Source organism: Notothenia rossii, assembly GCF_949606895.1.
Source record: "Notothenia rossii genome assembly, chromosome: 4".
Taxonomy (NCBI): Eukaryota; Metazoa; Chordata; class Actinopteri; order Perciformes; family Nototheniidae; genus Notothenia; species Notothenia rossii.
In genome coordinates, this window is record NC_136902.1 from 69,127,770 (window position 1) to 69,151,535 (window position 23,766).

Sequence of the window (23,766 nt, forward strand, 5' to 3'; positions counted from 1 at the left end):
ACACTAAGCAACAAACAGCTGAACGTGTCTGTAAAAAAGTGCCACACCAGCATATACAGTATAAGGTGTGTTTTTTTGATAATCCAGCAGGAAATACTGAACTAGATATCTATTGAAGCAATGTGTGGCAGAGATATTAGATAGCTGCCTCACGGAAATCTTGGCAGCTACTTTTGGCATTAAATTAAAATATCTTTGTAGGGTTTTGGTGGAAGATTAATGTCTGACAAAATGATACCATTGGTAGCCTTTATAGGTAAATTATTTAAAAAAGGGTTTATAACTGAAAACACTGGGAAAAGAACACATCGTTACCCGAACAAATAAGATAATATTTAATCTGTTTCTATAGGGCATGTGCCATAAGGTTTCACAGGGATACAAGGCAAGGTTCATGGTGTGCTTCCCTAATCAGGCTGGCTCGGGTTGGGACAAAGCAGCACACTGCAGAGGTGGGCTACTTTTGGCTCATCAGCACTTTGCATCCCCGCACTTCCTGACACAGTTGTATTAGATTGAGGCTGCCCTCGAGAGAGCAGGCAGGAGAGAAGGATGAGCAGCAGCGGCAGCAGGGAGAAAAAAAGAGAAGCAGCTTTGTGGCAGCCTCTGGGAAATGGGAAGAGATGATAAGAGCTCCTTTGAAGAGAAATCATCCATTATGTTTACTGAAGGCACATTTTTTTAACAGTTAATGTAGCTCAGCTCCGACATTCCATGGAGAAACTTGCTATTTTAATAAAACGCAGCTTGCACACAAAGAAAAAAATCCTGTTGGAGACACTTGCCATTCAAATATCAGCCCTCCATTATCCAAATGCAAAGTGTAAAAAATGGCATTCCAATCAGCTCTGGCTTTGGCATGTGCTTTGTTCAGAGTCAAGCAGATGAGTTTAATGTGATGCCCTCGGGGCTGAGGGAGGCAGGGGGAAGCTGCCCCGAAAATATGCATGGACCCCAGAAGAAAATATGTAGGGCCCCTCACTGCACACCCATTACAACACTGACAGTAGACTGCTGTTGGATTGTTTGATTCGTTAGAAACACTGATTTTAATCTACTTTTTTTAAACAGAGGTTTTATTTTATTTTTTATATTATTCACATTTATGCAAATAATTCAGATTGAAGGATAATAATGGTTAAATAGCAAAAATTCCAAATATTGTATTGCATAATAATGTGTATACTATTGAGAAAAATCATAGCCACAAACAAGTATTGGTCTTCTTCATTCATATATTTAATGTCCTTCCCCCATATATTTTGTATTTAAAGGTCTTAAAATCTTATCATTTAGCATATGTGAATGTGATACTGTATGTAGTCTTTTCATGGAGTAATTATTTCAAAAGAGCTTGACAACGGTTGACAACTTGACCCCCGCCCCACTGTTAATATCTGAAACCCAAATGATTATTAATGGTCAGATATTGAATGGCCAATTGTAAATTGAGTATAATCATGTAATCATGTCAGGGGGAGTTCAAGAGCTGCGGTTCCTGCAGGCCCTCAAATACCTAGGATGACAGGATAGCAGTGAAGTGATCCTGGGAACAAATATGGGGTGTGTGAGTGAGTGTTTGTGTGGGGGGGGGGTAGGCCAGCTCTGTCAAGGCATCACCACAGCACCAGCTAGGCCACGCCACTGCAGACTTACCACAGGTCACCAACATCGCAGTGACAAGCCGTCACATCACATCACCCATGGCCATGTGGCTCACAGAGCTCCTGACACTGCTGTCGCCTCTCATCTGCGTGTCATTCTTAACCACAGAGACATTTACCGTGGAGGACTGAGAGCTCCCTGGACTCAGGAGCAATCCCATGCAGCACGCATCACTGTGGCTCCTTCAGTAAAAGGGATCCCTTCAATAAGTGATTTAAAGTGAGAAACTACAGGATGTGTTCGCATGCACTGGCCCTAACATGTTGAGCACACTGAAAAGTCTTTTCCAGGTTTAACTGCCACATCCTGATCTTTAGACACAGCATCATTTTTCCTATTGAAGACAGCTTTGTCTTCACTTAGTCATCTTTTGAGAGAGAAAGGCAATGGACAGGAAGACGCCCCACCGTTTAACAAGCCCAGAGCGAGTCACACATTAAAGTACAGCTCCTTCCTTCCAACTGCATATAGACTAAGCTGCCACTGTAACGCTGTGGGTTTTATTCAGTTAGCTTAAACGCTCATTCCTGCATTACCCTATGAGCTGGAAACACCCTCTTTCAGCTCTCACTATTCCAATCCACATCTAAAGTGCTACACTGAAAATTAAAGGACACGCTGAGTCTACCATGACGACATGTTTCTTTAAATTGGTATACTGCATGCGCACTTACATGCCAGTGGCATAAGATGAAATATTTCTAGGCTGGGAAACTGCTTGAGGGTGTGAGAAGGTTAACATACAGTAAAGCATAACATTAAATTATTGTTAACAGCAAGGGCTTAGGGGTGAGATATCAATCCCTGCAGACACTAGAGGTCACTGTGAACAATATCATCCTCAAGCAAATACGTTGGATGTTATAAATACTTAGACAATATAGAATGTAATAACAGCACTAAAAGAATGGGTATGTATGTGGAGTTACAAGACATGGGCTAGAACATTCAAGTTACATAGGTGTTTTTAATCACAGTACTTAACAATGTATTGAATTCAGAGGTGAGAATAACATGGGAAAATAAGGCCACATAAAATAATGGAAAATCTAATGTTTTCATTCTTCTGCTAAAACAAATCCAACAGGTCCAACAGGTTGAAAGCTGTCCGAGAATGTTTGTACCCTTAAAAGGCCATTGCCATTCAACCACAAGTACCTTTTTCCCAGTTACTGTCAAACACAAGGCCTGCCTCCGGTCATGCCACAGGAAAAGGCCCATAAGCAGGGAACAAGTTCCCTTCCTGTTTTCAAAGACGAGTCCTATGGCATGCAGAGCCGTTTCCTGCTCGCTGGGCTCATTTCACCATCTCCAACATCTGGCTGCTCTTCAGTATGCAGCTGCGGCACGGTGAGAGCCAACAGTGCCACTGCTGAGTTGAGCAACACAGTCCAGAGCCTTTCCAGTCATATCTCTGGCCACGAGAAAGAATCATCTAGCTTCACTAGCCCAACGCCAGGCATCCCTCTAGTGTGCATTATTTAGAAAGTGCTGCAACTATTGATGAGATAATCTTGTACCATATTCAGTACTTATGAGCAGTTTATGTCGTATCACTCAATTCGAATTAAGAATTGCTTGGATGATCCCTTGTAAGCACAGTGACTGCGGTTCCAAATCAGGAAACAATATGTGTCAATATCGGGTGTGATCGCAGCAAAGTGATCTTTAGCAGCATTGCTGTGGCTATTTCCCAATGAAACAAGTATCCATTTTACATCCCGTGGGAAACCTGGGCTGAGTGGTTAATGCTGTGCTAATGCTGCATCACTCAGCCAGGTCTTGATAAGCCTTATGCTTTTAGAGAGGGGAAACACATTTAGTGATTTAAACCGCTTCAATGGAGAAAGCTTGGAAAGTTGAAAAGGGTCTACTTGTTGAGTTTTCTCACTCAGCTTTCACTAATATTACAAACACATATTAGACAGGAGAGCAGTCATGGATTGGAAAAGGGACTGCTGAAGCTAGAAAGTAAGAAGAAAAAATAAATGAGTGGGAAGCTTTGTTTGACTCCCACTCCTATCAGTTCTGACATTCCAAATAAGGACTGTGCAGACCGGTGCTGGCAGAGACGGACACAGAAAACACTGCAGAGCTCTCACAGACTCCAACCAAGGGAAAAGTGTGTGTGGTGTGGGGGGGAGCATTGGGGATCATGGTGCAGAAAATATGTGACCTCTAAAAATGTATCATCAGCCTGACATTTCCCAGAAGGACAAAAACACAACATCACATGACACAGATATATCTTAGATAATTAGTTAGATACCATCATCCATGAAAAACAAATTAAGATAAACTATTGGCCTTGATTCCAGATAGAAGTGTCCTAGACTAGAGAATGACAGTTTTTCAGGCTGTTTTGACTGGTTAACATATTTGGATCATGTTTACCTGGCACAAAAAAATGAAACCTAAAGAAATCATCAGCTAGAGAAGAAAACATAAAACTATGCTACATAACTTTATGCAGTATTGGTCAGGCATGTCACGAGAACCGATCATTTTGTACCAAGTCAACGACAACATTTATAATCTGTGATGGCACTCGTTTTTCTACAGTACAGTTCTGAGTACTGTCTGGGCCTGAAACTATTGGCTTTCATGGATGATAGAAAAGGTGTTTGAAGCGCAGTTAACTCACAACAAATCCATGTTGAAAGACGGTCCAGCTAAGTTCCATGCAGGGTGATTCAATGCTCTTTACAGTAACATTGGGCTAAGGTAAATGATATCGTTGCCATGAAGTGTTACGATGCAGTCTTGAAAAATGTGGTAGTTTTTAGAGAGAAACTTCAATAAAGACAGTTTCCATTGCATTTAATATAGAATGGAACTGATTTGTTTAACTTCCTGTCCTGACAAAAACCAGTATGCAAACACTAGTTGTTGTTTGAATGTTTTCTCCTATTTCTTTATGGTGGTATGGAAATGGTATATTGAGAAAGTGTCAATTAACAGCATTTTGATTTAATAAATGAGGCAAAACATTGAGCAAAGTGATTGTGTAGTGTTTGAGTTTTTTTAATTCAATCATTTTGTATACATACTTCATCAAATTAGAATAATTTGAAAGGATCTGATCCCGAGGTTTGCCCACCACCCGTAAAGGCCTTCAGGTTCTGAGCTCACCACTGTGGGGTGACGGTGGCTCTCAGTGGCAGGGAGAGTTCAAGGTTGCGGCAGAGCCTGTGTCTCAGAGCAAGTTTCTGCATGCAGGACGCTCTTGTGTGTGTCTAAGTGGGCCTTGTGAATTAATGCTGTAGGTCTTTTTACATGTCGCAGCTGGTGGGAGAGACGCAGAGTGTCTTCTCAGGTAATCTGCCTAACTGGAAAAAAACAACTTTCCCATGAGGTGATTCATTCAAAGTAAAGGGAAAAACTTTGCAACCTTTGTGATTTCAAACTGATTAAGAGGATTTGTGCTGATAAAGAGAAATGATCTCTTATCTCATCCAAACATAGCCCATAGAAATGAAAGGCAGGTCCTCTGTAGCTACAGTGGCGTTTAGTCAAATAAACAAGAAGACTGTTGCTAAGAAATAGACAAACTGTTTTTCATGGTGAGCTTACCGTCAGTGGTTAAAAGGCCAAGTTACACACTACTGTAAAGCATACATACAGCAACCAACTCATCTAAATGCTTTATAACTCAATAGTCAATACATATGCTAAATTAAATTTAAAAAATGTTTTGTAATACATTTTTTTATTTGTGTATCCTTGGTATAACACAAGTAAATGGACAGTGAACCCTGAACGCACAGCAAAGAAAGCTGCTAAGGGGAGGGACTCGCAGCAATGTGGCTTTTGTCACAGCATCTGCTAAAGGGGGAAGCACAGAATCTGGCCATGCTTCCTTTGCCCAGTCTGTAGCAATGTGCTGTACAACAACAATAACCTGACCGGACAGAGGCTGCCACATGGAAGATAAACTGGCAGAGATCACTGATGGTACAAGTTGGAAGAATTGGATCAGGAAGTGGAAATACAAGTTTATCAACTTCTGCTAATTCGCCAGCTAGTATTATGTTTTATTTCTGGAGGCTGTGTAAATCTGAACATTTTGTCAAAAAATAAGTAAAGGTAATTTATGTTTGTTTAAAAATGAAGCATGGTATGACATTGCTTGGTAAAAAAAATCCCTTTCACGAAAAAACAACATAACTGCCAATGTCAATGTTTTGGGATACCGCATTATACACTAAGCTACTGTCACATTAAATTACACCCTGTTAGGTCGGGGATGTGTTCATGGAACTATCTGCATTTCCATCCCAGGATATGGTCTAGGTAGAAGCGATTATCCTGCTTGCTTGTGTGGATTTCACAGCTCAACTGGCAAGGCATCCCTTCACCGACTAGACAGCTGTTTTTTTCCCTCGCTTTGACTACTTCAGGCAAAACAGATGAGCTTGGTGATTCAAACTCAGCCAAGGCAGCATAATAGAGGGGAAAATTCCCTCTTACCAAGGGTATTAATTCACTGGAATGACAATGAGGACAGACCCTGATAAACACAAGTGTCAGTATTGTAGTCGGTGCTTTGAAAAGTTCTTCAGTCAGTTTAATGTACTAACTATTGAAAGAAGCTACCGGTATATGCTAAAATTATTTAAATATACAATTCTTAAGATGACTGTTACATTTTAATTGGGTATTAAATCATATATTTAAAGTGAATGTTCTGTGATCTATTTCTCTACATTTATGGTAAACAAATACTAAATCAATAGTTGTTTTGCCGTCACAAGGACAAACATTACCATTGATGTAAAGAACATAATACCAAGCTATTATCCAATGGCAGGGTCAGATTCAGACCTGTAGACCTAGCACTGCAGTTTTAACTAGTAGCAGCCAGACAGGAACAACTGCAGCTCTGACACTCACCTCTAGGTGGTGCAGGTGGTAAAATTGTATGTGAGCTGGGTGAAGGGCTTCAAATCAGCCTTGCTGTCGATTGTTTAGTGGCTAACCATGGCTCTGCAACACACACAAAACCTTGTAGCCCAATAAGAAATGTCCCTGTTGGACCAAGGTTATACAACTGTTGTACAGTAAATTCATATAATACAATACAAGAAATAATTATTTTTATGTTTGATTTTTCTTAACCATGAACGTTTTGCTCACCTTTGTCTGAACTGCTATTACTATTCTTCTCCTTCCTACTTTTCATAAGATTTTCCCTTGCGAAAAATAAACAGGCTGCTCAATGATGAGTGAATTTGATTATACAAAATGTGAGCCACATAGTATATATTATATATCCTGTAGTCTCAGTTATGAGGTTAAAGTGTAAGATATTGACAAGAAATGTACATCTACGTGTTAGCCAGTATATTTCACTGTTGCAGGTATTGCAGGTGTTATCAATATGATAATTTATCGCTTATCTCACTATAATTCTGTTGTAATAAAATACAGTACACCTTCCTTTGTTTTACATTACTCTCAGTGAAATAATCAAGCGAGTGTCTTAATCTGGTAGCTGTGAATTGTGTGTATGCATGTAAATACAGTTTCTGTTACATTTAAATTAATATTGTTATGTTTATTATGCATTTAGGTGAATTTAATAAGAAACTACCCAGTACTTTTCAGGTAGTTAATCACACAGACTATGCAAAAATAGCTTTCACCATGGGGTTATTTCATATACTATTTATTTATTATATATATACCTTTTCAAATATTAAATTACCAATATCGTGATAGAACATTTTGCCACTTAAGCCTAGCCCTAGTAACAGGACACTGTTTAGTGTTTACAGAAAATACTGTACATGATGGAAACTGTTTCGGCTCTTCAAAGACACACCCCTCCCGACAAGACTAAGCAATCTGCTAAGTGAACAAGGAAGTGAAGTTAGAAAAGAGAGTAGAGTCAATTAATTTATCACATTTGTCCATGTTTGTGTAGTTTAACCACAGAACACCATGCTGTTATAGGTTATGGCATAAAAAGGCTGGCTTTGTTGCCGGATGTGGGAAAAACATCCAATAGACTCTAAAAAAAGCACAGGAAGGAAACTGGGGGTGGGGTGGCAGTGAGTAGCGATGGGGGTGTGGTGGTGGAGAGTGGGAGTGAGAAAGGAATGTTCCCTTCACTCTCTTTCTCCCTCTTGTTATCATGCATACACACACATAATAACCCCACTTTCTCACTAACAGCTATGAAAAGAATGCAGCCGTTACATGCTTAATGATCGTTTGCCATCAATTCAAAAGAACAATTCAAGCCAGGCAAAATGTAAAGAGGCCCTGTTACAGAAACCATTCCCTGACTGTGTGCTTACAATGCGTGGTTAAATGTGTTTTAGATATCTCAAACATCAAGAGCAAAAAAGATTACAAACAATAACATCAATCATATTCTCTCATTTAACATCCAGAACTTCAGAATGATCTATGTGCTGCATGCTGTTCTTTGGAGAGACAGCGGGAAATTGATGGAGAAGGGTTGAATAATTAATTGATTAATGATCCCTGGGAGGCACCTCTTCATCTAACACATGCATCACTCCTTGTGCCTGATATAGTCCTAAATGGTACAAGTTATTTTTAAGGGTTCACTTAGCTAGCATACGTTTAAAGTGTTTGGTGTAGAGGCCATACCATGGGAGGCCTACAAGCAGACTACACTCCAAAAGGTACTTTTAAATAACCTAGAGCATATTTTTTGCAACTATTTTCAACACTTTTGCGTTGCTGAGCACCTGTATCTTTCGAATTGATGGGTCTCACTTTTTTGCAGGAACTCCATGAGTGCTTCAAGTTGCTGGATACACAGACTATGACTTTGCCAACTGTAATTACCATGATCTGAACACTGCCTGGAGGAAGTTTACAGTTTGTGGTTGGTTTTAAGATAACGTTTACACTCATATTGAATGATGAGCTAGCAACAACTTTCTAAAATGACACAGAACACATTTGATCAAGGCCCAAGTCCGCTTATAAGCATCTCCCATGTAGTTGTAATGTTCATCTCCTTAAGTCATTCCCATCGAATAGAGGCAACCACTACCACCTGGCTTTACCAGATGAATTCATCTATGCATTTACTGTGTATGTTTAAGTTACAGATACAACAATTTAGGAGAACTAGGAACCGTTAGTGTGCAAAGTCTTTAAGGTGAAAAAAAAACCTTCCAGACATTGTAGGAATCCCCTCCTTGAACTTCCCTTTCGTTCTCTTCAAGATGAAATAAACTTAATAACCATAGAAATGCCTCCCTGTACCCTGTAATGTAATCTGGTATAACACCACAGAGTATTTATTTGATACTTAAACTTCAGGATCACAGTCTCCTAGCTGCCATAATTACTAGACAAATAGCACAACATGAAGTCTAGATGAAGGTTACAGTTATGTTTACACAACCTAAACTATTTGGCTGACATTAAGGAAAAACCTAAAGTAAAACTTAGACGCTGTAGGCAAATACATCCACCCACCCAACATCCAGACAAGACTCTATACTCTCTACTCTGTCTGCAACACGAATCCAGAGTGAGACTCCATTTTACTGCTCAGTGCTCATTACCCCTACATGTAATCCCTACACGGCAAGAAAACAGATTTCTCTAACTTGTCATGCAAAGGTCACAAAGCGTAACATTCTACAACATCATGCACGTTTCATTGATTTTCAGCAGTAGAATCAGCTGTGGCATTATTAGAATTAGAGGCACTGCTGATTTTGGCCATTCAAAATGTACTGTGACAACAACAAAAGAGAACAAAAAAACATTTGAGCCATTTATTCAACTGAAGCTGAAAAAATTGAATTAAAGCTACATAATTAAGTTAGTAGCAGAGGCAGCAGTCCCGTCAATGTAAGCCTGCTTCCTGTTAAAACCAGCGTGTAGATGATTGGACGGGGCAGATAAAGACCAGAGATCCTCCCCTGCTTTCACCTCCCGTGTGCCGTAGATTTAACAGCAGTGTCTGTGTGCCTCTAGGTAAGGTGGAGGGAGAGCAGGCGCCAGAGCACAGCTCAGCACCGTGACACCTCACCACAGCCCAGCACTAACACAAACATTCCAGCTGCCACTTCTCAGCCTTCCTGGCAGAGCCGCGGCAAGAAACAAGACCATCTATGTTCCTCCGGATCTGATGCTCCAGACAGGCTGGAGAGGCAGTCTGAGGCATTCGAATTACGACTTGACAGCTGTGGGATTTTGAAGGCTGATATAGCACCAATACCTTCTTTTAAGCAGAGGATATTTAGAAAAGAATACTTTGTCTGTAATTGATACTATCAAGAGAGAATTCCATTTTATTACAGCTTTCTTTTTTAACATGATTGTTAGCTTTCTTTGGAGGTAATGCCAAAACGTAAACAATTATTGCTCGGGAAAACTGTGTGTGCACACTGCGAGTACAGTAGGTTAAAGCAACTGATAGTTCGGGTAATTCAGTTTTCCTTTGTCGCCTCCTAAATAAATTGGCTAACCTGCGGTGTGTTTTAAACCTGTCTGATGCTGAACATTCACATTGTTTGCCCTGTCTGCCCCTTTTTGGAAATCAGAATACCTTTATTAGTCCCACAGAGGGGAAATTTGCAAATGATGTCATCTTCCCAGCAATCAGCAATTATCCGGGTAAGTACAATATTATCAAACCAATAATAGAAACAATGACTAAAACTATGAACAATTTGATCTAAAATGTTCAAATAAACGGGGAAATCCTCTCAAATTCTTCACTGACACTCAAACTAATTATATTGTTGAAACAGAATGGCAGATCCATCGGGTGAGGCAGTAGTGCGGTCCGTGAGGCTCCTAGATAATATTCCATCACAATGCACAACAATAATCAATTAAACGATAGTTTCATGCTGCGGTCAAGCCTGAATCTACACCAAGCTGTATCAACACTGATACAAATATTAAATTAAACATCTAAGCTCAGTTGGTTGACTTAAGTACAATTCTAATTTCTAAAGATAGGACAGAATTAAAGTGTTGTGTTTGGCCACATTTTCAGTGCTGAGAATAATAAAGGGATATGCATATTAAAACAATTTCTTCTTCAGAGGACGTGAAGCTGAAGAAAAGGAGATGTCAAGGACTGAAACAAATGAATAATAACTGAACAATGTATGCTTGAGCCGAGTTTGTCATTAGTTCCCAACATTCATGTCTTAACAATGTCACAACATCCTTTCAGACATTTCAAACATTGTCTATGTCAACTGCGTTGGTGACTTTCACCTTTCACGTTTCACATCTATAATATTCCCCAAAGGACAACTGTATCAAAGAACAGAACATTACTTCTATGTAAATGGACTTGAACTATGACTTAGACTCCAGAGTAGTGAAGCGGGAGGAAGAGGAGAGAAGAAAAAGTGAATGCTTGTGCTTCTTTTCAGCACTCTGCGTCTCTGGAGCCTGGGAACTTCAGCAGCTTGGCCGGGCTCTGAGAAATATCCTGAGCTGTAATGTAAACATGTCTGAACTCTGATCTAGCATGGCCCTCCCCTCCACCCTCCCCCACTCCCGGTTTAACCCGGAATTCTGTGCAAGGGGTTTGCCAGTGACATCAGGAGCCCACTTTCTCATTTCCTGAGCGGGGGTAATGACCCTGGGGAGAAGAGGTTGTTTGAAGTCCCGCAAAAAAAAGCTGCCTTGCACTGAACCCAATTGTTCTTCTACAGAGAAGCGAAGTGGCTGATTACATTTGGGCTGCAAATGTTTTTTTCTGATAAATAAATCCTGTTGTGAACCTATAAAAGCCATGTACTGTAAGGCTGGAGGAAAAAATTACAACAAGGTGAGGACATTATGTTAACATGGTAACACATTAGTGGACATCCACACCTTGTTCTCCAGTGCAGGCAGCTGCGATAATCAGATCTGTTTACAGGAGCAAGTCCAGGAAACTGACATATCAGGTAGCTGATTGGGAGATAAGTGTGAGAACAGCTCAAAAACAAAACCTTGAAGTCAGTACACAATATGACAGCCAAAAACGAACAGAAACCATTAAAGACATGGTTAAAAAAAGGTCTATGTTAAGGCCTTGTTGTAAATAAAGAAGCAAAATACTGCTTGAGTTTCCTTTTGCATGCATTTCGTCTCCTCAATTCACCTTCCATGCACTGCACATAAAATACACCTGAACATGCTTGTTCCCACAGGGTTCCAGTTTCAGCACTGGGTAGCAAAGCACTTCTGGAAAGACACTCCAAGGCACTACCCTACACCGCCCCTCCTTTTCCTTTTTTCCCCCACACACACACACACACACACACACACACACACACACACACACACACACACACACACACACACACACACACACACACACACACACACACACACACACACACACACACACACACACACACACACACACACACACACACACACACACACACACACACACACACACACACACACACACACACACACACACACACAATCTTCCCCTCTCTTCAATTAAGTCAAGCAGGAAAAACCTGACAAACCTCAAGGAGCTCTCTCAGCAGAAGAAATCACATCAGGCATGAACTGCTACCTCGACAAGGCCCCTCTGAAGATATAGATGTACATAAACACAGTCCTCTCTAGCTAAGTGAAGGCCCCAAGCTTCACACATATTTTTATATATAAATTCCGGATGATTAATAGCCATGGAAAAACATGTTTCCTCAGTCAAATGTATGTAATAGCTGAGATAGAGCGCTAATATATTAGTCCTCCTAAAATTCCCTATTGACTTCAGTGGCACAGATGAGATTTTTTTTTGTGTCTTCAGGTTCACAACAAAGTGCCGGCAACAACGGGAAGCATGCTGAAAGCGCAAATCAGCAACAAAGGGATACAGTGGGGACTCTCTAATCCAAACCCCTTGGGACTGGAGGTATTTCAACTCAGTGAAATGTGCACTTGGATGAAACACTGAATAGTCGGGTAATTCATATTCAAAACATGAAACAAGTATCCCCGCATATTCACAAGAGTCTATTCCACTGTCTAATTTGCAGTTGGGGGATCAGCAAGGACATTGAAACTAAATTGAGCAGCATTTTTGAAACGGTGCGCTTAACAGATTGCAGGATAGAGTATTAGACAAATATTATATTGTCACATGAACGCCTACAAATCACTTGTATTTCTTTTTTGACTAATGGAGTGTTTTGTTTTCTATTACAGTAAGAAATTAGATCAGTGGTAGAAAATGTCAGAACGAATGAAGAAAACGCCCGAGAGACAAACAGTCCAAACCCACAAAATATTCCGTTTACCAATAAACTCTAACTGGGAATAGCAAAAAACCATCACACTTAAGAATATAAAACCAATAAATGCGTATAGGTTTGATTGATAAACGCCAATAACTATCAAACGATTATGAACATTGACTTAGATTTCCTACTGATCAACTATATGATTTATTGATTCATTCTTTCAGGCCTGGGTGCATAACATTACACTTGTTATTCATCATGTAAGAATGCCAAACACATATACATGACCTTTTGTTTATCACTGCACTGGGTGTAAATTAGCAGAATGGACACAAAAAAAACACAACCTAGACCACCCAGGAGGAGATGTAGCAAGGTTGATGCTGATCATGTATTTTCTACAATGTTACCGCCGTGTCTGAAGGTAAAGTTGTTACCTTGCAGGCTCTGCTAGAGGCCACAGCCCACCGCCAAGGACTGCAACCAGATGTCTATGGAGGAAAGGCTCTTAACCCGGGACATGCAGCAGTTCCAGTACAACTAGAGGCTAAATGTACCCTAAAGCCGAGGCTGTTGTATACCTCTTAAAGAAGCAGAGCAGACCTGGCCCACCTGGACTGTCAGGGGCCTACGTTCCTCTGAGCATGTACCCACTTATATTGTATCATCCCTTGAAGACTGAGGATGAGATGGGTCTACTAAACAATTTCAGCAGACCTCTTCAAAGAGATATTCAGCCTTCCCATAGGCTGTTGAATAAAACATGAGGCGTGTGCGGCAGGGTGGGTTGTGTGTGAGATGGGTGGGAGGGTGGTTGAGTAAAGAGAGAAAGAGGGAAGGAGAATACGTTTTTTTAAGACACCACTACTAGACATATAACAGATGATCCATGCATGCCTTTGATTTGACACTCATCCTCACTGCCCCGCTGCTTGTTTGGCAGCTGTAGGCTTCACTGATTTATATATTATTCCTTTGTTTAGTTGTGTTTTTTTTCTATATGAGCTTTTTGGTGCCAAAGAACTTGTTCACAACATCTAAATTAGTCCAGAAAAGATAGAAAGCATGCTCATTTCAGGAGGAGAAGGCATTGCAAATCTTGCCAGGTATACAGAGATGTCCCAGATTTGCAGAGCACTGTTTCTTACACGCTGCTGCTGCATTGGCATGACAACACATTTGCTGAAGCTGTCTGGTTTAGACAAATGTTAGTGAATTTAACTTTATTTTGCTACAGAGATAACATTAAATGTATTATCCAGCAGAATATGGCAACATTTTCACATAAGTTATATCCACTCACATTGATTCCTTTTATGAAAATGGTCCTCAAGTATTATAGTATAAAGGGATTAGGACAAGGACACCGGAACTTGGGACTCACAAGGACTTTATTATAATAATAGTAAAACTGAAAACCGCAGCTCTTATCACACCTCTAATCTGTTTTGCTGAGCTAATCTTATGCGCGATGAATCACTTTTGTTTGCACCAACAAACAACGTCTGCAGTAACAGCATTTAAGTTATACAACATGTACCTGTTCTCCACCGTATCCCACTTTACACTCATGTAAGCGTTTACCGTACATAATGTCTCATATGTCTTTTCCAGGAAAACCCAGTGGTGCACAGGATGTGATAAATGTGTTCTGGCATTAACATTGTCTGGAATAGTCAGCAACAGCTACCATAGAAAAAAGAGCTTCAATGACTGCTAAGTCCTCAAGATAGAAAGAAAAAAGGGAATATTTTGGACAACAGCTTAAAATGTCATTTGACATACCGTAATCACACTGAAACTAATGACTTATTGAAGATCCTGACCTGTGCCATCATGACTTTTGGACAAATGAATAAAGCTCCAGTTTGTAAAATTGGAAACATTTAGTCTCTATAATAAGTTTAGTAAATCCAGTCATTAACTCAAAAGGATTGAAAATAAAGCTCCTCTGAGAAATGTTATTCATCAGTGAACTTTGCTCAGTGACACCAAAGAATCTGGTTTCTGGGTTGGCTACCAAAAGAGAAGCTTGTTGAAGCTTGTACCCCGCTCTCCCTTGAGGACAAAGCAATCATGAACACAAATGTATGTGTAGCTAAGTTGTTAAGAACACATGTATGCTGATGCAGTCATGACACTATGTTTACTGGGGAAGAGAGACTTTCATTTCATGCACAATTTAGCCGGAAGATGATCCTGAGGCTATTAACCAACTAAGAATCAACAGTGTCCAAACAAATGTCATCCAGAGGCAATCGTTTCCTGGAAACTGACAAGCTACAGCATTAGCTTTGTGTGTAATATTAAGCTACAACTTCCTCCTTCCTTAGGGACAAGCTGTACTCACGTAGATGTAGTTGGTGCTAAACATTTATGAACTGCCCTCGGATATGGCTGTGGAATGTCCAGAACATAATGTTACATGGTCCTAACTTTTATTGCACAAGTCGGTAAATCTGGCTGGTGTGTATCAGTTAAAAAAGCTCCCGTAGTGTTTCACTGAGCAAAATGTAATAATGATCCCTTGTGTTTATGTTGTGTCAGTCAGAATATATAACACAGACATGTTGGATTAAGATTTCATAATATCCACATTGGAAACAAGTTATTACTTGAAGTTAATCTGGAAATAATTGAGCAGACGAGTATAAAAAATAACAATTTAAGAGGCTAATTCCCTCAAATGAGTCCTCACTTAAATCAGCTTGTATAGCATACTTAAAAGCAATCTATAGCAGATCGTAAATGGAGGATAAGGCATCAATTGTTAGTTTGGCTTACTCAAATCTGTCAATCTGACACATTTGCCAAGTTATTATTATTATAAAATCGTTAGGTAACACTATTGTGAACTTTTGACTCAGCTACTTTCCATCAGTAGTATTCCCGAGAACATAATGAACACATGCTGCAAAGGTTTTTTGCTACACAACACTCACATTTGAATAATAGAAGACATTTTAAATACATATCCCACACCCACAAATGCACTTTGCATAAGTAGAATTGGATTGTGGCAGTGTTAAAACATATCTTGGAATGGGCACTAATCCCAAATAGAGGGAGGAGATTAACAGATGGCTTTACTACAGTATATGCAGGCCTATCTTAATGTCTTTTAATCAGAAAACTATGAGCTGCTCCACTCATCTCACAGCCAGCCACGGTCTATACAATGAGACAAGCTTAATCACATCAGGCTTACAGTGTAGTAGGGCTGTCAATAAACAGCATTCGCAGCGATTTCAGTCTTCACTAAAGGGGACTTAAAAGTAATGCAGTGTTCAGACCAACTGACGGCCTGCTACTCCTAAAAGAAAAATGTTAGCTTTCCCATGACAACATGGGAGTGATCTGTGGGATGAACATGGATCATTGCTGCATCCACAGGGCTGGGTTTAGCTGCGGGCTCCACTGTGGGTGGCCCCCATGGACCTGGGCTAATTGTTTCACATCACAGCGAGCCTGGCTGAGATCAGACCACCGGCGGCTCCGATTCAGGCAGTTCAACAGCCACACAGGGCATGCCAGGAAGCACTTACAGTGCACACCCCGCCCCACACTAACACACACACTCTTCATCCACCATACATGACCACAGGAGAGAACAAGGAATTACTTTTTGTCCATGCTTAGAAAGCTGTCAATCTACCCATCAGTAGCTCAGTGATGAGGAATTAAGAAGTGTGGTTGTTGTGTTTTCATTGCTGTGTTTGCTCAACAAAATGTTCTTGAAATGTAAAAAGGTGTACATAGAATAAGTAGTACAATACTGCCATAGGAAGAGCTATAGGATGTGATACATTTTCTATTGTTCTTTGAAATAATGTCTTATCAATGAATTTTGCCATATTTGTATTGATCGACCATATTCTGCAACACACGCCATTGGGTAGTGGTTTTGCAACCTCTACAGGAAAAATTATTTTGTTCTTTTGTCTGATTCCTATCCTGTTTAGAATATTGCAACAGATCAGATTTATCTTGCAACCCCAACATGGAAACATCTGATCTCTCAACAAAAGTACAACTGACGACGATTGCTAAATGTTGACTTTTTCTACGGGGTGTTGCAATTGGGCCAAAAACATAAAGCTTATTATTTAAGCATTGTACCTTGTTTGGGCAGTAGATAGTGACAAGTAACAACAGGAGAGAGGGGAGGAGGACAAAGGTATTTGGTCAAACTGGCGATGTTACGGTTCTGTGGTTTTGTTTTAGACCAATAGATGCCTAGACGCTTCATGTTCCAGCTTTAAAAAAAAAAGAGCTGCTGCCGTGGGGTGGACACAAAGAGGCAAACACAGCAGGCAAACACACAAGCGCACAAAGCACTTGCTCTATGAGTGCTTGCTGCTCTAGGCCTTCCCAGATCTGTCACTAGAACAAGACTGGGAAATAACAAAATGCTCCCAGTGCACATAGCACTGTTAATCATCAGGCCTCCTTCGCCTACAGCTTTTTCAAGGCCTGTTTGACTCTAAGTAAACACGTGCAGGAAATGTATTTAGTGGCTCTAAACATTTATATGGGGGCCTTGTGCTTTAAACAGTTTCATGGCCAGGACATCTTTCAAGAAGGTGCTTAGTGAGCTACTTGTTAAAGGCATGATAATGGGGTATGACAATGCATGGCATGCTCCACGCAGTGAAGCTGTTGTTAAGCCGTTGTTTGTGTACTGCAACTGCATCGTTGATAGATGTAAGATGGTGGCTGAACACTGATCTGATGAAACTTAATTTTTGTACATTGTAATACAGCACTAATAATGTTGTGTAAGCTCTGCCCTGGCCCGTTTCCATGCTGAATATATTTAATGACACAGGTATAAAAAGAGAAAAAAATTGATTCACATAATTAAATGAATCTAGGAATATCCAAAAAGCTTTCGATGAGTTCACGCAAGCATTATGGAAAATCATTTTCCTGAGTCGGTGGTAAGCTCTACTCTCTTCTTCTTCCCCATTTCTCCAATTTCATCTAAAAGAATATCCTTTGTTAATCTGGTCTCAATGAGCACCGTTGTTAAGTGCTGCTCACTCTGTACTCCCAGCCAGTCATAATCCATTGTGTTGTTTGCCCCTCACTTGGTGTACATTTCCATCGCAAATTCCAATGTGAACAGTCAATATCATGCACAGATGTGGCTATTGTAAAAGCCTTACTTTTCAATCCAGAAAAATGTAGTATGTGAACTACTCCAGGAAATATTTGAAACACAAATGTTACTTTCTTTATAGCTAGATATTTAAAGAAAAATTGAATTCATGTATTTAGTTGCAAGAGGCGAGCTATTCTACACTTGACTCAATTTGAATAATTGCAAGAAAGAACTCTCTGCAGTATTGATGCTGGATAGATTCCGTTCAAATGCAAGGGGAATTTCTGCACTGGCTGTTGTTCTGCTTCACCGAATCATCACGAGTTGTGAGAAACATATTAACCTCAGGGTTGATGTAAACATGTACGCCAGGACTTCATTTCCTCCTCACCATCCTGCTGCACTCATCAGTTTTATGTAGAACACGCTACTCCAGAGTCAACATCAGTACAAATGAAACAGTACATGATAATGATCTTCCCTGACCTCTTTTAGACAGTCAATATAATCCATGGTGTTGTTGTGTCTTGCCTCTCTACTTGTTTCATGGCTGCACTGTATACCTAACAGCATAAAACTGAATTATATGTGAAAAGCTAGAAGGCTCAACTGCACTTTATTAGCTCGATAAATCATGGAAAATCTACTTTTCTTGCATGTGAACGTCTCATGGCTTAAGCAAATACAGTCGCAGAGGCTACCCCGTGCTCAATTCCAGTGATGACAATAAATGAACTGACAGAAAAATCATCGTTGCCCTTCTATGGCTTTACTGGAAAAAAACATGACATTGTTTATTTTTCCATCCAGCATCTCAAGCAAATCTAGAGCAGGAACATCTGCAAGCTTTCACCCTTTTGACATCATACTGAAATGCTGCTTGGGAAATAATTCATAGTCTAGATGCTGAACTCCCCCATGCCCAATGAAAGAAAACAACTAAATAAATCTTACATATCGCTGGCTGTGCCCTTAACAGATGCCTACAGGAAGTCAGTGCTATCAGCACTAGCAGACACACAGAAAGCCCTGCTGTGTCTCAGTCAAGTTCCCTTAGCCTGTCCCCTGTTGTTGAGGGACAAATGAAAAATATACTGTCCTTTATTCTCGATATCGTTCTAAAAACTACTCCAAATAAGATATATTTAGATAATATGATACAGGATCCATTAGAAACAAACCAAAGCTCTTCTTAAGACACACTTTGAGAAACCCTGTTAAATGACAGGAAGTATTCTCTCAAGAATGTATGTGACCCAGAAGAAACTGCATTTTCTGTACTGGAAAATGCTATAATAATGCAAACTAAATGGGTTGAACAAGCACAAAATGTGCATCTGCATCCCTCTGTTTGGATGAGCTGCGCAGTATATGCTGACATGGGTTTGCAGAAAATGCAAAACATCCCCATGACCTAATGACCCCAAAACAATTTCCTCTGAATGGATTACTTTTCAAATCATTTTGGTGATCCTATATCATCCCATCTATTTCAAGGACCCCTTTAATCAGCAAAACCAGAAACCAAGTGTATTACTCTTGTTTGGAAACCTTGCTTGAGTGGTGTGCCAGTGGGTCTGGATTTGTTTGTCTTTTAAAGTTGCACAACGCCAAAACTGTTTGTTCACCAAGAGTCATAGCATAATTGTTATCCATGTGGAAACATTACCAAATACATTATGGCTGAACAAACTACAGCTCTCAGCTGACCAGCGGCACCTTGCTCATATTAGCATGCAGAGAAAAGAAAGTGGTCTGAGTTATGTTGTCCTGTAAGTTTGGACAGAACTGTAACTGCTTGCTCACCAACACAATCCTCACCATCACAACCCTGATAACTATATTCACCATGTGATGTCATCTTTAACACAAGCTGTATCATTATCATTACCATCTGTAACAGTGCACTAATGATGAGTAGGGCCTCAATTAACTATAATTTGGTTATCAATTAAACTGGATTTGTTTTCTTTAATAATTTGTTGGTCAATACAATTTCAGTGTAAATATATTTGTGATTGATCGATTATGAAAACAGTTGGCTGTTATCACTCTTGATCAGTGAGTGACCCTGCGTAACGCATAGTGCAGGGTCACTACACTAATTTCTCAGGCTGCATTGTTACCACCATCACCAACTGAGAAAGAAAAATAGGTTAAGTCCAATAACCTCTGAAACTCACCGCTATGCGCGTGGAGATCTTCTGGTCGCCCTCCGTGCCCTTTTGCTCTCCGTTGGCCCTGCTGTACTCTGGTGGTTGTTGGTTCGATCCCCGGCTGCCCTTCGCCTTTCTGTTCCCGGGCCCTTGTTGGACAATGTTGAGCAGATGAAGCGTGCTCTCGTGCTCCCGGTCCGAGGTCTCGGCCTGGCCCCTCTGGTAGCGGTTCTCGCAGGTGGAGTGGTGCCTCCTGCACAGCTCGATGCGGGCGCGCAAACGCTCCACTATGGCGTTGTGCAGCTGTGGGACCGCGGAGCCCCTGGAGCCCGCCACCACCGGTCCGTTACCGACCCCCCCGGGCATAGTTCCTAAACCGACCCCCAACATGGGTACGAAAGACCCTGCAGCAGAATGAGCAGGGGTCGCTTCTCCCATGCCCGCAGGTCCCGGAGAAGTTTGTAGAGACTGAGGTCCACTGAGCTGATAATGGACCACAGTACGGGCATGGAAGAGAACAGGATGTATGGACTCAGCTAGGATCCCATGTGGAAAGAAAAATACTACACGGCACGCACAAAGTCACTTGAGAGAATTACGATGTCGATACGTTGCAGAACCTTAATCAATGTTATAGTGATGTAAATGACTGGAATACACTTGCCTGTGGAATAGAATAAGCTACAAACTCACACTATGCCCTACAGAGGTATTAAAAAGTCCAAATGTTGCAGAATTATATTAGTGATTTCCTCCTCAGGGCTGTCACTACGTCAGCTAATAATTAAAACCGAAACGATTTATAAGCATAAAAGGCTCGTGGATTCACAGCTGGGATGAATCCACTCTTGCTTAACGACTCGATCTCTGCTCACAGATACATTATATTCAATATGAATCCCTTGGATGATTCATAACCATAGCACGCACAACTTCCATCGATGACTAGATCTCCGGTATAATGTCATTACTTTATCTCACATGTGGCACACTTATTAAATAGTCCAAGTAAAAGAGAGTAAGAGTGCCAAGTATAAATTAAAAGTGAACGATAGCTCGCCAAAATAGCAGCCGCCACACAAAAGCCACTCAACTTCCAAGACTCACGGCATTTTTGTTTGGAAATTAGTCCTTTTTCTCTGCCTCGCTCTTTCCTTCCGGATAAAAGGATCTGGTTGCAAATTACAAGTCAGGAAAACCACGCAGCCGAGACGCAGGGAGCCGTTGCATAAACCGATTGAGATCCGTCTCAAATAGTCCATTGACAATCGTTTGTCCGTGTGGTGCACCGAGGCAATAGCGGAACTACAATACACAGACCCTCATTGTATGAACATTCCTCCTTTGACATTATACACTCAGATATGGCGGGGTGCAAATGCACACTCTAGTGGACTGAAGGGGGACCTGTCCTGCAATCATGGACAAAGGAGGGAACATATCTTAATGTTTCTTAAAGGCTCTAACATCACATTTGAAGATAGAAGTACATGCCAAAGCATAATATACATATTTTTAAATATCTTCTGTGATGGTGTTTAAGATTTATATAATATCCTACTACTTTAGGTTAAGGCCTACAGTATTTAAGACTTGAAATGTTACATTAAGTGTGTGGTTTCTAGAATAATATCCCTATACATACCACAGTAATTAACTAGATTCAAACCCACAACATAAACTTGATTAGTGACAGTGATACTAATAGACTTTGGCCAGGGTATCAATACAACACCACAAATACAGACAGCATTGATTTAATCTCAAGAGAGAACAAAATGGATACAAAGAAAGTTGCTATTTGTTGAAACGAAGCGTTAAACTTATAGAATTCTGACAAGACGTATAAGCATAAGACTGCAAATATATGTCAATGTACAATTAGGAAAATAGGCACATTTGAAGTTGTCGGTCAGTTAACATCTGGCACTGTTTGCTAACTAGTCTGCGAGGGCACATACAGTATGAAGCACACTTACATATTAAGTGACGCACATAGCCTCCTATAAAAGACGATTAATATCTCATAAAACATATCGCTGATTGGTTCCAGACATGCTTGTATCATGGATGTATTCTGTCAGAATGGGTCCTTCATTCCCAGAAAGTAAGGGCTGCTGCTGTGCCTGAACATGTTGTCTACTACAGCAGCTGACTGACATCTCTAAGCAGTGTTTGCAGAAAATACTTAGTACTGTTCTAAAGTGAATTTAGTTGGTTTTTGTGCCACCTCTTTAGATAATTTACTAAAATAAAAAAACCTGTGGGTAAGATGACTGCTGACCCATAGTTTAGAGGAAAAAACACACAGATATAGGTAGAACAGGCAAAGTTCTAGTGAAGTAAAACAACAAATTAATTATAACATTGTAAACTGTTTTAAATGTTAAAGACGAATGACATCTAAAGAAAAATGTCATCATAAGTGTAAGTTAACATTAGTGGAGGGGAAATAAAAATGCATCTTTTATTTCCCTGCATTTATGTCTAAATGTGCCTTTTGCTCCCTTCAAATTAATACTATTTGTTGTATTATCTGTTAATGGTTTACACCTTAATAATATTTGTGGAGATTGGCATTCGAATGGAATTACATTTCTTATACCATTCATTTTTCATTAAGTCCATAAAAACTAACAAGTCTGGATGCTACAGTGTTACATGACAGGACTTTTTAGTGTGTACTCCTCTGGGAAGGCCCATCTCAGTCTTTATGGAGGCAGGACTATCAAAAATTAATACAAGCTTGGTTACGGTAATTAAATGTGGTCTGACTGAAGCATTTATTGAGTACACTTATCGATGCAACCACAACAGCAAAAAACTTTTATTTTTTAATTTGCTCCAGAGGGTTGGCTCAGCAAAAGAGAGCTATTGGGCTGGTTGGTTCGGAGACTAGCCCAGCCTTATTCGATCCAGATCCAGAGAGTAAAGTGATCCAGCAACACTTGAAAATAGTAAAAAGTATAACATATTATTGTAAAAATAACAATGAAGCAAGTAACGGTTTAACATCCTTTAGCCTCAGGCTGCTCCGACAAGGGAAGAAAACTAGCTATTGCAATCCCCAAACTGTTGACTATACAGGCATGAGACAACAGCTTATGACTCTCAGACCACCATACTGACCTGGAGGGATCAACCTGTCAGACACCAGATTCATTAAACTGACCTCCAAGGCTACTGAAGCAATAACTACAGCTCGGGTTTCAGTTTATTCTTTGCTGTTGGATGTCACCCAGTTATCAGTCTAGGAGTCATTAAATGACCATCATCTTAAACACATGGGGATTTCAATAGAAGTTGACAGCCAGCAGAGATACTTAAGAGCACCATGAATGCATTGTATTACAGGAGGACACCTGCAGAACTGCTAAATAACTGAGAAAAGGTTTATGTTTTATTAAATTAGAGCTCAAATGTTAGTAATGACTTGATTGCAGATTTCACATCGCCCTTCCTGGCTTTTTGGCACTCCAGCAATGATTTAAGGACATCTGACTTGTTTATATATTAATAACTGCTTCTGTTAGAACACATCTCTAGATTGTGGTAATGCTGTTGTTTCCTTATTTAAGTCCCCAGTAGATCCTTTATTTTCAAATACAAATTTGAATAAAATACATGAGAC

General features: G+C 40.2%; 1 protein-coding gene across 1 annotated transcript in view; it reads right to left on the reverse strand.

Moving 5' to 3' along the window:
* maml2 (mastermind like transcriptional coactivator 2) overlaps positions 1 to 21,460 on the reverse strand; it is a 34,462-nt gene extending 13,002 nt beyond the window's left edge. The window contains exon 1 of the mRNA XM_079677086.1: positions 20,163 to 21,460. Within this exon, the coding sequence (XP_079533212.1) occupies positions 20,163 to 20,573 (411 nt within the window). The 5' untranslated portion in view covers positions 20,574 to 21,460. The remainder of the gene's footprint in view (positions 1 to 20,162) is intronic.
* Between the last annotated feature and the right edge of the window lie 2,306 nt (positions 21,461 to 23,766).